Source organism: Equus quagga, chromosome 13 (assembly GCF_021613505.1).
Source record: "Equus quagga isolate Etosha38 chromosome 13, UCLA_HA_Equagga_1.0, whole genome shotgun sequence".
In the NCBI taxonomy this organism is placed as follows: domain Eukaryota; kingdom Metazoa; phylum Chordata; class Mammalia; order Perissodactyla; family Equidae; genus Equus; species Equus quagga.
In genome coordinates, this window is record NC_060279.1 from 38869952 (window position 1) to 38883557 (window position 13606).

Here is a 13606-nt window from a genome sequence, read left to right on the forward strand (position 1 = left end):
AGGGGACTCCTTACAAGTCGTTGAAAGTTACTGGTAATATTTTAGTTCTTGGGTTGGGGTGGTGAGGTAGCAAGTTAAAAAGGGTGTTCAATATATCATTTTTAAAATAAATTAATTTAAACAAGCCATCCAAGGACTACTAATTATAGTGTATTATTAACTAATTCTGTGTCCTTGAGGTCCTTTTTTGTTTCGGTGAGGAAGATTGTCCCTGAGCTAACACCTTTGCCAATCTTCTTCTATTTTATATGTGGGATGCTGCCACAGCATGGCTTGATGAGTGGTGTGTAGGTCCCGCCTGGGATCTGAAAGCCCATGAACGCCAAGAGTGTTAACCACTACTATCAGGCCGGCCCCACGTTGAGGTCCTTTTATAAAATAAAAAAAAAAAAGATGGTACCCAGATACCATCTCAGGCCTTCCGGCCCAGCCACGTTTCGAATATCTGAGGAGTTGACTCAAGGCCATGAGCAAAAATGCAGCATCCCAAACCCAAGTACCTACTCCCCACCGGGCCCATAACAACGCCATTAACAGATCAATAAAAAACCCAAGCGAGACAGAACAACAAAAACCCTGCTTAACTAAGACGCAAACAAAAGAGAGAGGAATCACGTGGTGCTCCCTCCCACGCTCGGCGCGCCAATGATGTCACCAATCCGCGACCGGGCCATTGATTCCCGACCGAAGGTAGAGAGGGCTACGTGGTGGGGGAGGGCGGGGGGAGGGTCCTGGCGGCAGTGGCAGCTTCTGGTGTCGGGCTCTATCCCACAGAATTAGGAGACCCGGTAAGAGGCTTTTTCCTTCTCCGCCATCACCTTCCCGTCCTGATCGCCCGGCTCGCGCCGCCTCTCCAGTCTCGGGCGCTGCTGGGAGGGGGGGCCGGGGGCGCCCCGGTGGGCTCCGGGGGGGCCAGGGGGGGATGCGGGGGGGGGGGGGCAGCTTTGCTGGGAGGCGGGAGCGGGGGCCCGTGTGCTGGGGTGCGTGTGTGCTCGCGGCTGTGGGCGGCTGACGCTGCGCACGGATGCTCTGGCGCTCGTGCCAGCCGGAGCCGAACAGCTGGGTACCAAAGGCCCTTGTTTCCTCTCGCCAACTCCCTCGCCTCAAAGAGTGACTGGAGAGCGAGGCGCCTGGGACTCGCCCAGGTCCGCGCCTTGTTGCGCCTTCTCGCCCTAGCTGCATTGGCCCGCGCCTCATCCCCGGGATGATCCCGCCGCCCTTGGCGTGCCTTACCCGGGGGAGGCGTAGGCGGCGGCCGCCGAGAGCCGGCTGCGGGGTCACGGCCGCCGCGTTCTGCCTTGGGCTGGCCCTGGTGCAGGAGGCCTAGTTGCGTCACCGCCCCTTCCTTCATCTGCTTGGCGTGATTCTTGGGCCCCACTAGAGGGTAAGCGTGCCTCAGGTGTTCCGTGTTGCTGTCAGACTTTGGGAAACTTGCCTTTCAAAAAGGGATACCTGTCATTGGATTTTAAATGCAGCGTGGGGGCGTCCCAGCGCGCGGTTAGCTGAGGGAGCAGAGCCTAAGCTGCTGAGGGAGGAGATTTGCACAGAGGCCTACACAGTGGCTGTTGCCGGAGAGGGAGGCCGGATTGCTAGAACAGGTCGTTGGGAGCAGAGAACGCAGGAGCATCAAATTCTCGAGCAAATGTGAGTGATGATGCCAACTTCTTTCTTTACCAAAGAAGGCGTTCCCATCGTTTCAAAGATCCTGACGTATCTTTTTCATGATTTCGTTATTTAACAAAACATTTAGTGCTTGCTGTACGGGAAGGCAGGAGAATAGAGTGGAAAGGGAGCATGAACTTTGGAATCAGGTCTGCCCTTTCCCAGTTGTGTGACATTGAGTGAGTTATTTAACCTCTCTACTCCTACTTGGTCTTATCTACAAAATGAGGATAATTATATCTACCTTGCAAGGTCGTTGTCAGAATCTGAAGTGTCTAGCTATTGTTAGTAAGGGCACAGCACCCAGGCTCTTGAACTTGCTGCCTTGCTGAAGTTTCCCATTGGTACAGCTGCTTGAGAAGAAAGGGAGGTTTTTGCTGTTTTGCTTGTTTGTTATTCTGCCAGATATGATAAAGCAGACTTGGGGGGGGAGGGGCAGAAGAGGGTGTCTCAAAACCCATAATGTCTCTACTGTAGACCTTATAAAATTTTAGAGCTGGAAAGAGGTTAAGGCCTCACTTGATTCTATTAATTACAACTTCTCTTTATTGAGCATTTTCTATGTGCCTGACACTGTACCAAGCACTTTACATACACTAATTTATTTGATCCCTCCAGCAACTCAGTGCAATAAGTAAGTATTATCCCCATTTTACACATGGGGAAGGTGAGGCTTGGCCAAGATCCTAACACTAGTTAATGGCAGAGCTGGAACTTGACCCCAGGCCCTCAGGCTCTGTGGGGTTTTGGGTCTTTCCTTTTCTCAGTGGCTGCAGTCCTTGCAATGTGAACCTGGTGTAGTGGGGGAAGAGAGGCATAAACAGAGTTTAGAGGCCAGTGTTTGCTGCGAGAATAACATCTCAACTTGTCTAGTGATAAATTATCTTTTATTTTACATTTTGCCTAGTGTTGTCCAGGTGCGAACCGAGATTTGGCCTTTTCCACCCAGAGAAAAAGGAAAGGCTCATGGGCACACAGTGCTGGGATCGTGGGCACACAGTAGGTATTCAGTAAATGCCTGTGGAAAGAAGAAAAAATTTTGAAGTATTGTTGTTTTTGCCAAAAAGAGACCTGCTGGTTAATACACAAGGCTCCTTTAAGCTGGCTATTTTTATACTATACCAGACTGTAGTATGAGCGTCTTTCTGATTCGTGGATTACAGATTTCTAGCTATGTTTCAGATCAAGATTGGTATTATTTTCTGTGACCAACTGATTAGAGTTTTCAAATATGTGAACAAGAGGATCTGAGCTTTGGGGCTTCTGTACTGATCTCTTGAGATACAGCAGTTTCTTTTGCTTTAACATCTGTTCGACTTGGACCATAATGGGTCCAGCTGCCTGAGTTAAGTTTTCTGGCGAACAATGGATGATTGTTTGGTATCAGGGATAAAAGTTCAAAATATGAAGTTTGTCGCAAAATTAAATATTTGAGAAAGCTCTGTGACTGATGTGCATTAATGTGGGAATAGTAAGCTGGTTTTAAACAGATGATGTTCTTGGTGTTTTTGATCAGCTATTCTGTGTTGGTTCTCTGTCTGAAGATGATTTAGGGCTGTATAGTGGATTATTAGAGTGGATTATTGTATAAACTCACAAGGTTCATATAATCCATCCACGTGGACGGTGACTTACACATCCATAGTTCCTCCACCCAAGGAGCTGTCGCTGCTGCTTCTGTACCCTGTCAGATACCTTGAAGCCACCTGTTTCACCATCTTTACCTAACTTAATGGGAAACCCTCTGCCATGATCTATCCTCCCTTTCCCTCTGTACCCCACCACCTCTACACACGCAGTGAAGCTGTTTCCCAAAAAGAGGGTCTATTAATCTAGTTGCAAATGGCAGAAACCTAATGTAAACTGACCTGAGCAATGAAGCGTTTTCCTCCCATTGATCATTTAACTAGGATGTCCAAAGATGCGCTTTGGGTATTGGTTGGATCGTGAGGCTGCAGTGATGTCATGAGGATTCTCTGAGCCCTGCCTTTCTCTTTTTTTTATTTGTTGGCCTCATTCTCTCCTGTTTTCTCTACACATACTGAAAAGGCTGACTACTGGCAGCCGCACGCCTGTGACCTTACAGCTCTCTTCTAGCATTGTAAGCTAAGCCCTGTGGACAAGGAGATAGAGATACCATGATTGGACAGGTCTGTGTCACAGGCTCACTCCTGAGATGAAGGAGTGAACTGCCCCTCCACAACCACGTGGGATGGGGAAGTACAGTGGTACTAAGCAGGCAAAAACAGCAGATGACTACCGCAAGTGCATGTGTATGTGTATGCATGTGCGCTCGTATCCCACTTCTTTCCAGAACCTTCCAACTGGATTGAATCCACTGGTTTTGTTTGTCCATCCCCACATCATTATTCTGTGGTGACATCCATCATTTGCTCTTTATCCCTTCCACACCTTTCCTTTCCATCTGCTGTTTGGGTTCCCTTTCCTGGTTGCTTCATCTGACTGACTTCCTTATGGATTCAGGTCTTGCTTCTCCTCCCAGGAGCCTTCCTTGACCTCCATCAGTGAGTTAGACCTCCTCTCTGCTCACGGAAACACCCAAGCACAACCCTATTGTGGGTTTGATCTCTGGTTGGTAATTGTCTGTTTAATGGTAGGTTCTCCACTAGACCGAGAACCGCTTGAGGACAGAGGGGCTCTTTGCTTTGTATTCCCTACCTCCCACCCTTAACTGGCATTATTTTTTTTCCTAGCACTTACAACCAATTGACGTTGTATGTTTGTTTGTTTGTTGCCTGTCTCTCCTCACTAGAATGCCTGCTTCATGAAAATAATGAGGAAAGGAATTTTTGTTTTGTTTACCACTGTATCTCGGGGCTTAGGACAATGCCTGGCACATAGTACGTGCTCAATAAATGTTTATTAAATGAATGAATGAAAATCTGCCCACAGGGAGAAAATGCTGACATCGTGTTGATGAGGATTCCAATCTGCATGATAAATACAGTTCTCACTGTAAATGTCTGTAAACTCGAGTACTGCGGGTCCATCCCGGAAAGGCAGAGCCTCTCTCCCCAGGAGCATCTGAACCTGCGGAAGCCAAGGGTCAGGCCCCAAGGAGAAGCCACCTGGAAATTCCACCCCGTGAGATGTTACATTCCCCTCAAACCTTTCTGAAGTATGATAGGTTGTATATTAAGGTTTTTTCCATAGTTTGAGTCTTTTTCCTTAGAGTAGTTATTTTTAAAACATTTCCTTGAGCACTGACAGTGTGCCAGGCACTGTTCTAAGCCCTTTAGAAGTAACAGTGCATTCTTTGACTGGAGTTCTGGGACCTAGGGTTGTGAACTTAAATTTTTTTTTTTTTTAAGATTGGCACCCAAGGTAACAACTGTTGCCAATCTTCTTTTTTATTTTCTGCTTTTTCTCCCCAAATCCCCCCAGTACATAGTTGTATGTTTTAGTTGTGGGTCCTTCTAGTTGTGGCATGTGGCATGTCACCTCAACATGGCACGATGAGCGGTGCCATGTCCGCGCCCAGGATCTGAACCGGCAAAACCCTGGGCCACCAAAGCAGAGCACGCGAACTTAACCACTCGGCCGTGGGGCCAGCCCTGTGAACTTAAATTTTTTTTCTCTTTTTAAATACCAAAACACTCAAGAAAGGCTAAAAAAAAAATCCAAATTAGAAAATTATAAAAGAAATGAGACCCTTCTCCATCCAACTCATCTTGCCCTCCAGAGCTAGAGCTGCTAATAGCTCAGGGTATGACTCCTTCCTGACTTTTCTTAGGATTTTACAGTCATAGCCATAAAGTAAAATAAAATATACTATATATATCTCTCTCTCGTCGTCGTTTGGTTTTCCCCGCGATGCAGCCCTGTTCCACATGCCGATCTGCGCCTGGCCTTTCCCTTGGCTGTCCTCGAGGTGCTTCTCCCGCACCCGCTCCTGCTCCCTGGGGCTAAGCTGCCCTGCCTCAGGGCGCCTGGCGGTGCTGGACAGGAGACCAGCGGCCCAGAGCGTGTTCTCTCCATCAGGACGGGGGTTGCTCAAGTGCTGGTCTTCACCGTCTCTCAGGAAGGGCCCAAACCCGGATCTGAGGCCCCACAGAGCACGTCCGTCTTTCTGGTTATTGTTGTGCCTTATCTTCAGGAACCCTACCTGTGCCACATCCAACCCCCAACAGAATACCCTTTTGTTTCTTCTTTTAACACGAAAAAGTAGTTTTCATACCAATAGAGACTTGAAGTAAGAGGGCTGTTGTTTACCTCCACACTGACCCCTCAACGCCCTGGCCCCACTTGTACCCAGCTCCAACAGCTCCTTCTAGTGCTCAGTCTTGGTTTGCTTCCTAAAAAGCGAGTACCAGTTTACACTGCAATACCTGCCCATCGCCGTGCCTCTCTCTCAGCCTGCCCTCTCCAAGTCTAGGTGTTTCAACAAAAAGGGAAAATCTTAGCTACATTGAAAAATGGTGTCTAGTTTTAATTTGCAGTTTTTGTTATGATTCTTTGAACTCTTTTTGTGTATGCTTATTAACCTGTTTTATTTTCGTTTTTTAAATTCTCAATGTTCTATTCACTTACCGTGTTTTTTAAAGTAAATTATACAAATTCTCTGAAAATAATTTTATAATGTGCTCATTCTAAAAGACAGACAAAAAACTTTATTTGCTGTGAATATTTTTCCAATTTGTCTGCCATCTAATTTTGGCTTTATCATTAAACATATAAAACCTCATTTTTCATTTTTCTGTAGACAAACTTTGTCCTTTTTGATTTCTTCCTTTGCTTGTAAGCTTTAAAATGTTTTTTCTTTATTCTGTATTCTAGTATTTTAAGTTTGCTTTTTGACATATTACTTTAAAAAGCTAATATTCAGTTTTATTTCAGATTTTCACAAAATATTTCATAAAAGTATTGTGTAATGTTTTCAATAAAATCAGTTTGAATTAGATAAAGGTCTATGTTTTATTTTAAAGATGTTTAGTGTATGTATCATGTATTATTCCTTTTTAAAATACTTTATCAGAATATCGAAGCTTGCTCCATAAAACTGATTCAAATGTATGTATAATTCTCATAATTTTAATGTTGTTAGCACTTGCATACATTGCTGCATGAAACAGTGTCTGTCTGTGGCTCCCGCTCTGGTTTAAAGCAGCACACTGCTTCCGCTAACAGCTCCTTGGCGTGTAGCCACGATGCTGAATTTGCCTCTTCCAGTCCCCTTATCCTACTGTTTCCCTAAGACTCTTGTTTACTGAGATATAGTTACGTACAATAAGCAGCACATATTTTATATGTACCATTCAATGAATTTTGACAAATGTATATACCTATTTAATCACCATCCAAATCAAGAAAATAAAACATTTCCATCACCCCAGAAAGTTCTCTCGTGCCCCTTTCTGGTCACCACTATTCCCAAAGGCCACCACTATTCTGATGTCTGTCACCATTGATTAGTTTTGCCTGTCCTAAAATTTCATATAAATGGAATTGTACAATATGTACTTTGTGTGTCGCATGTGTCAGTATCCACTGTATGAATATACATCAATTGTTTATTCATTCGTCAGTTGGTGGACATTTGGGTTGTTTCTAGTTTGGGGCTATTAAGAATAAAGCTCTATGAACATTTTTTTTTCTTCTTTTTTTATTGTAAAAAGCCCACAATCTGAAATTTACCATCTTAACCAACTTTAATTCAGTAGTGTTACATATGTGGACATTGTGAAACATCTGTAGAACTTTTTCATTGTGCAAATCTGAAACTGTGTACCCATTAGACAACAACTCCCACTTTCCCCATCTCTCTACCCCTGGTTCTATGAACATTCTTGTAGAAGTGTTTTTGTGGCCATTTTCCTTGGTGAATACCCAAGAGTATAGTTGCTAGGTTGCAGGGTGGTTGTATGTTTAGCCTTAGAAGAAACTGCCAAAGTTTTCCAAGATGGTTGTGCCATTTTATACTCCGTCTGACAGTGGGTGAGAGTCCTGCTTGTTCCATATCCTCACCAACATTAGATATGGTGAGTTTTTTTATTTTAGCCATTCTGAGAGCTATCAGGCAGTATCTCATTAGGTTATATCACATCATATTTTAATCGTTTATTTACATGGCTGTCTCCATTACTAGATTTGAATTTCTTAAGGGCAAGATTCATGCAATACATATTTATCTTTTTGTTTTTAGCAACTTTTTAACCTATTTTGGGGATATCAGATGCTTTATTATAGAAAACTTGAAAATTGTAGAAAGCTATTAAAATGAATAAAATCACTGGTAACCCTGCTTCATTAACATTTTGGTGTCTTTCGTGCGATGCTGTGTTGGTTAGCGCACAGATAGGGCAGTTCCTGGGGTGGTTGATTGAGCAGCTCAGCAGTGTCCCAGCCCTCCACTCTGCCATCCTCAGGTCATCACTCATTCACAGCAAGGAAACTTTGTCGCAGAAAAGTCCCTGGCAGAATTCTTTTTGTGTTTTGTTGGCCAGAGTTGTATCATATATTATTAGCAAGAGTAATGGAATTGCCAAGACCAAGTCACTAGACTAGTCACCATCCTCCCTCTGGTCTGGAGAGGGAGCCTGGCCTTCTCAGAGGAACACGGACAGAATCAGGGCTCTCGGAGAGGAAGGCGTAGTTCTAGGCTGGGTGGTCAGCTAGCTGCACTTAGGCATATTCTTCCTCAAAGATGAAATTGTTCTCTATTTACAATTTTATGTTCCACTTATTATGAACCACACATCTTCCATGGCATTAGCTCTATAAATAACACTTTTTTTTTTTAAAGATTTTATTTTTTTTTTCTTTTTCTCCCCAAAGCCCCCTGGTACATAGTTGCATATTCTTCGTCGTGGGTCCTTCTAGTTGTGGCATGTGGGACGCTGCCTCAGCGTGGTTTGATGAGCAGTGTCATGTCCGCGCCCAGGATTCGAACCAACGAAACACTGGGCTGCCTGCAGCGGAGCGTGCGAACTTAACCACTCGGCCACGGGGCCAGCCCCTGTAAATAACACTTTTATGTGTTGTATAATTATGACTACCAGAATCTTGACCGTGCCTCCAGTTTTGGACATCAAAGGTGTTTTCAGTTTTTTGCTATTGTAAGCAATGCATAGCCAACATAAATTTTTGTACTAGGTTTTAAATTCCTCAAGGGAGATTTTTGTGATTTTATTATTAATTACATTTATTAGTAACTATATAGTAATAGGATTACACTATTGATAATAATGATTGTTGACTATTAACTGAGGTTATGAACATATTTAAGACTTCTGACACCTGTTGTCCCATTGCTTTGTAAAAAGTTGAACCCATCAGTTTGGTGGAGTTCCTGTTTCTCCTCCTTGCCTCATTTGTTCCTTTTCTTCCTCCTCTTTCTTTCATTCAATGATTAATGTATATTCATTTGACAAATTCATTGCTGAGTGCCTTCTATAGCCAAAGTAGAATTGTAAATTCTGGGCTGGGCTGAGGGGGTACAAGACTTGTACTTGCTCAGGAGAGACAGACATCACAGTTAATCAAATGATAATGTGAACGTGCAGCTACAAATAGTGATAAGGATTATGAAGAAAGCTTCCTAGGTTTACGTGCCCTCTGCCCTCTGGCACAGGGACAAGACTGGAGGAGAAAACAGTGTGTGAGTTGGCTTTTTCGAGGCTGCAAGAGTGCTCTGAGGTTGTTGGGCAAACAGGATGGAAGGTGCCTTTGGTAGTCTGGTAGGGTAGGCTTGGCGAGGGTGTGGGGGCCTCCTGCAGGCCTCCTTGTGGACTTGGCCTTTATCCAAGGAGCAATGGGTAGCCACTAAAGGGTTTAAAAAGGGAGGTGGTGGTAACCTAATCCTATTTGAAAACATTTTGAAGGGGACCAGAATGAATTCCTAGAGTCCCAGGTTAGACTGTGACGTAGTGTAGCCGTGGAGTCCCCAACTAGCACTAAGTAATTTTGTTTTTTCAATTGTTAATTTTATGAATGAAAACGTAAATCTTATTACATTCTCGTGTCTTTAATAATTAGTGTGATTGAATATTTTCCCAAATGTTCGACAGGCATTTGTCCTTCCTTTTTCGTGAATCGCCTTTCTGTTGACTGCCATGTGGGTGGGGACAGCTTAGTGTCACGGCCAGAGCACCCGCTCTGCAGCCAGAGTGCCTGAGTCTGAGTCCCGATTGCTGGCTGTTTTACTTGAACAACCTCTGCTGCTTTGGTCTGCCTCAGTTTCCTCTTCTGTAACATGGGGGCAGTAATAGTGTGGTTGTGAGGACTAAAAGGTAAACTACAGTGCTGGCCCATGTGAGCACTGTGTCTGGATGTGCTGTCTTATCTAAGTATGTGGGCTTTCTCCATACATAAATACCCATGAACGCTGTCCTGTGTATGTGTTGTCGCTGTGATTCCCTGTCTGTTTTCATTTTTTTATTAATGTATTTTTTAACTTTTTAAAGATTTTTTTTTTATTTTTCCTTTTTCTCCCCAAAGCCCCCCGGTACATAGTTGTATATTTTTAGTTGTTGGTCCTTCTAGTTGTGGCATGTGGGGTGCCGCCTCAGCGTGGCTTGATGAGTGGTGCCGTGTCTGCGCCCAGGATCCGAACTGGTGAAACCCTGGGTGGCTGAAGCGGAACGCACGAACTTAACCACTCAGCCACCGGGCCAGCCCCATTAACTTTTCACTGTGAACATTTTCAAACATTACATCACTTTTTTGAGTACAGAAATTTATCTGCAAGTGAACAGATGTCAGTTTTCTCCTTTGTGATGTCTTCCATTGCTATGAAACAAGTCAAATTGTACACACTGACTTTGTTTTTTAGTGTTTTATTTAAAATACTTTATCATTAATTCTTTAACCCATTTGTAATTTATTTTGGTTTATTAATGTAAGGTAAGGCTCTAAATAGATTTTTTTTTCCCCAAAAGCTAACCAGTTGGCCAAGCTCCATCCGTTGACTAACCCTTCTTCCCAACACGGCTGCTTTTGGCTCCCTATCGTGCATTGGATCCACACACACGAGGCTCTGTTTAGGGGAATGTGGTTCTGCTCTGTTAGTCTGTAGCTCCATTCTTGTATTATACCAGTTCTGCCTTGATTTAATTAGCGTAGCTGTCTTCTTTTTAAAAAATATTTTGGCCATCCCTGCCTGCTTGTTCTTGCACTTGAACTTTAGATTATCATTTTGTCAGGTACCCACTGCTTGTTGCCCGTAACCTCGTTAGAATTTGCGGTACACTACACTGTTACTTAATTGGACACGAATTGGCATTTATAAACCATTCAACCATCACATTTGGGGCTGGTGTATCCTATTTAAGACATATATTCCTCAGCAGAGTTTTGTACTTTTCCATATATAGGCTCTTCACATTTCTTAAGATTATTCCCAGTTGTTTCTCTCTTTTTTTTTTGAATGTTTTATTTGCTATTAAGATTATAGTATTTTTCTGCTACATATAAGGAAGTTGTGTTTTGTATATTTCTCCCATGTCTAGCCATATTCCTTAACTGATATTGGTTCTAAGAGTTTTTCAGTTAATCTTCTTGAATCGACTAGAGTTTTGATATTATCTGCAAATAATCTGTTTTTCTTTACTTTTTAAATTATCTCATATTTCTAGTTTGTGTTATAGAATATGATAGAATTTCCAAAACCATTAAATACCATATTTCTTTGATTCTAAGACCATTGAGCATAAGAACATGCTATTGATTTAATAATAGCTTTTGGAGGCTACTATATGAAATGTACATGCATGTATTGTAATTCACATTCCAATATCAGAAATGTTAGGAGTGCATCTCAGAATTGAGGAAATAAGATAATAGTGGGAATAGTGGCCTTCTTATTTTCTCACTTTAGTGGGAATGCCTAACTATTCTGTTTTAAATATGATATTGGCTGTTGGTTTATGATAGAAAGTCTTCGTTATATTAAAGAAATATCCCTTTTTTCAAGTAAAACAAAAACCTCTAATTCTGCTGGACAGTAATGAGAAAGCTGTACCGTCTGGTTTAACTAAAAAGTGGAAATTGTGGCTATGCACATGTCCCACATGACAGCTGGTGTGTTTCAGCCTTTCTCCTTTGATAGCCCCAAATGCAGAAATCCCTGGCTTCAGAGCAAGGTCTGTGCTGGTACTTGGAGCTCCCTGGTTTGCAGTGCTGGTCAAGGACGGTGTGTTAGTTTCCTAGAGCTGCAGTAACAAATTACCACAAAATCTGGTGTCTTAAAACAACAACAATGTATTCTCTCACATTCTCTGGAGGCCGGAAATCTGAAATCAGTACCACTGGACTGACATTAGGATGTGGCAGGCTGTGCTCCCTCCGGAGGCCCTAGGTGAGAATCAAGCCTTGCCTTTGCCAGCTTCTGCTTGCATTGCTTGACTTGTGGCCACATCGCCACAAATCAGCCTCTGCCCTGTCTTCACACACTTCCTCTGTGTGTGCAGATGGAAATTTTTGTGAACTTGTCATGCTGAAGGAAATGCTCTTAAAGACGTGTTAGGAATAACAAACCCTCATTTGTTCCCTTTGGAGAGAAACCTATGGACACCTGGAAGTGGCTCTAGGTCAATTCCCAGAAAATCAGTCCACTGAAAGTTCTACAAGGGCCTCTCAACCTCGCCCCCTCCCATTGTCCCCCAGGCTCCACCTCTGTCTCAGCTCTGCAGCAGCCAGGAGCAGGGCAGAGTGCATTTCCTCTAATACTATTATGAAGACAGAATAAAAACTGATCAATTAAGGCTAGAGAGCTTAAAGAAAAAAGGAAAGTCAGCCTACTGGTGGTTTAGTAAATTGCTTATTCAAGGAATTGGCCATTCGGCAGATTGACTTTCTGCAACTGGCTATTGGTGAAAGCGGCCTGCTTCCCCAGGAAACACTCAGCCCTCGGGGCAGAGGCTGCCTTCCAGCCTGCCTAGAACAGGACTGCACTTGTCCCCTCTGTCCCCTACAGATGGGGGAGATGGGGACATTGCTCTTGCAGGAAGCTGGGACTAAGCCCAGCCTCTCACAGGCTGGGTCATAGGGAAGAGGAGGAAGAGAAAGCAAGAGTGAGTGGGCAGTCCCCCCTTTATTTTTATTTTTTTTCAAGTCTTTAATCCATTTTTTTATTGAGTTAATGATAGATTACACTCTTGTGAAATTTCAGGTGTACATTAATGTTTGTCAGTCGTGTTGTAGGTGCACCATTCCCCCCTTGTGCGCACCCCCCACCCCACCTTTCCCCTGGTGGCCACTAATCTGTTCTCTTTGTCTACATTTTTAAATTCCTCATATGAGTGGAGTCATACAGAGATTATCCTTCTCTAACTGGCTTATTTCACTTAACATGATTCCCTCAAGGTCCATCCATGTTCTTGCAAATGGAATGATTTTGTTCTGTTTTACAGCTGAGTGGTATTCCATTGTATATATATACCACCTCTTCTTTATCCAGTCATCTGTTGATGGGCACTTAGGTTGCTTCCACGTCTTGGCTATTGTAGATAATGCTGCAGTGAACATTGGGGTGCACAGGACTTTTGGAATTGCTGACTTCAAGCTCTTTGGATAGATACCCAGTAGTGGAATAGCTGGGTCGTATTGTAGTTCTATTTTTAATTTTTTGAGGAATCTCCATACTGTTTTCCGTAGTGGCTGCACCAGTTTGCATTCCCACCAGCAGTGTATGAGGGTTCCTTTTTCTCCACAACCTCTCCAACATTTGTTACTATTAGTTTTAGATATTTTTGTCATTCTAATGGGTATAAGGTGATATCTTAGTGTAGTTTTGATTTGCATTTCCCTGATGATCAGCGATGATGAGCATCTTTTCATGTGCCTATTGGCCATCAGTATATCTTCTTTGGAGAAATGTCTGTTCATGTCTCCAGCCCATTTTTTGATCAGGTTGTTTGATTTTTTGTTGTTGAGTTGTGAGAGTTCTTTATATATTATGGATATTAAGCCTTTGTCAGATATATGA

The 13606-nt window shown here is 43.3% G+C and overlaps 1 protein-coding gene across 3 annotated transcripts in view; it reads left to right on the forward strand.

The window, feature by feature from the left end:
- Positions 1-641: 641 nt before the first annotated feature.
- Positions 642-13606, forward strand: part of ADAR (adenosine deaminase RNA specific) — a 43005-nt gene continuing 30040 nt past the window's right edge. Inside the window, exon 1 of one of the 3 annotated variants that reach the window (XM_046681483.1) lies at positions 642-690. In XM_046681483.1, coding sequence (XP_046537439.1) covers positions 646-690 — 45 coding nt within the window. In that variant the 5' untranslated portion in view covers positions 642-645. The other 2 variants (XM_046681481.1, XM_046681485.1) reach the window with 2 other exon arrangements.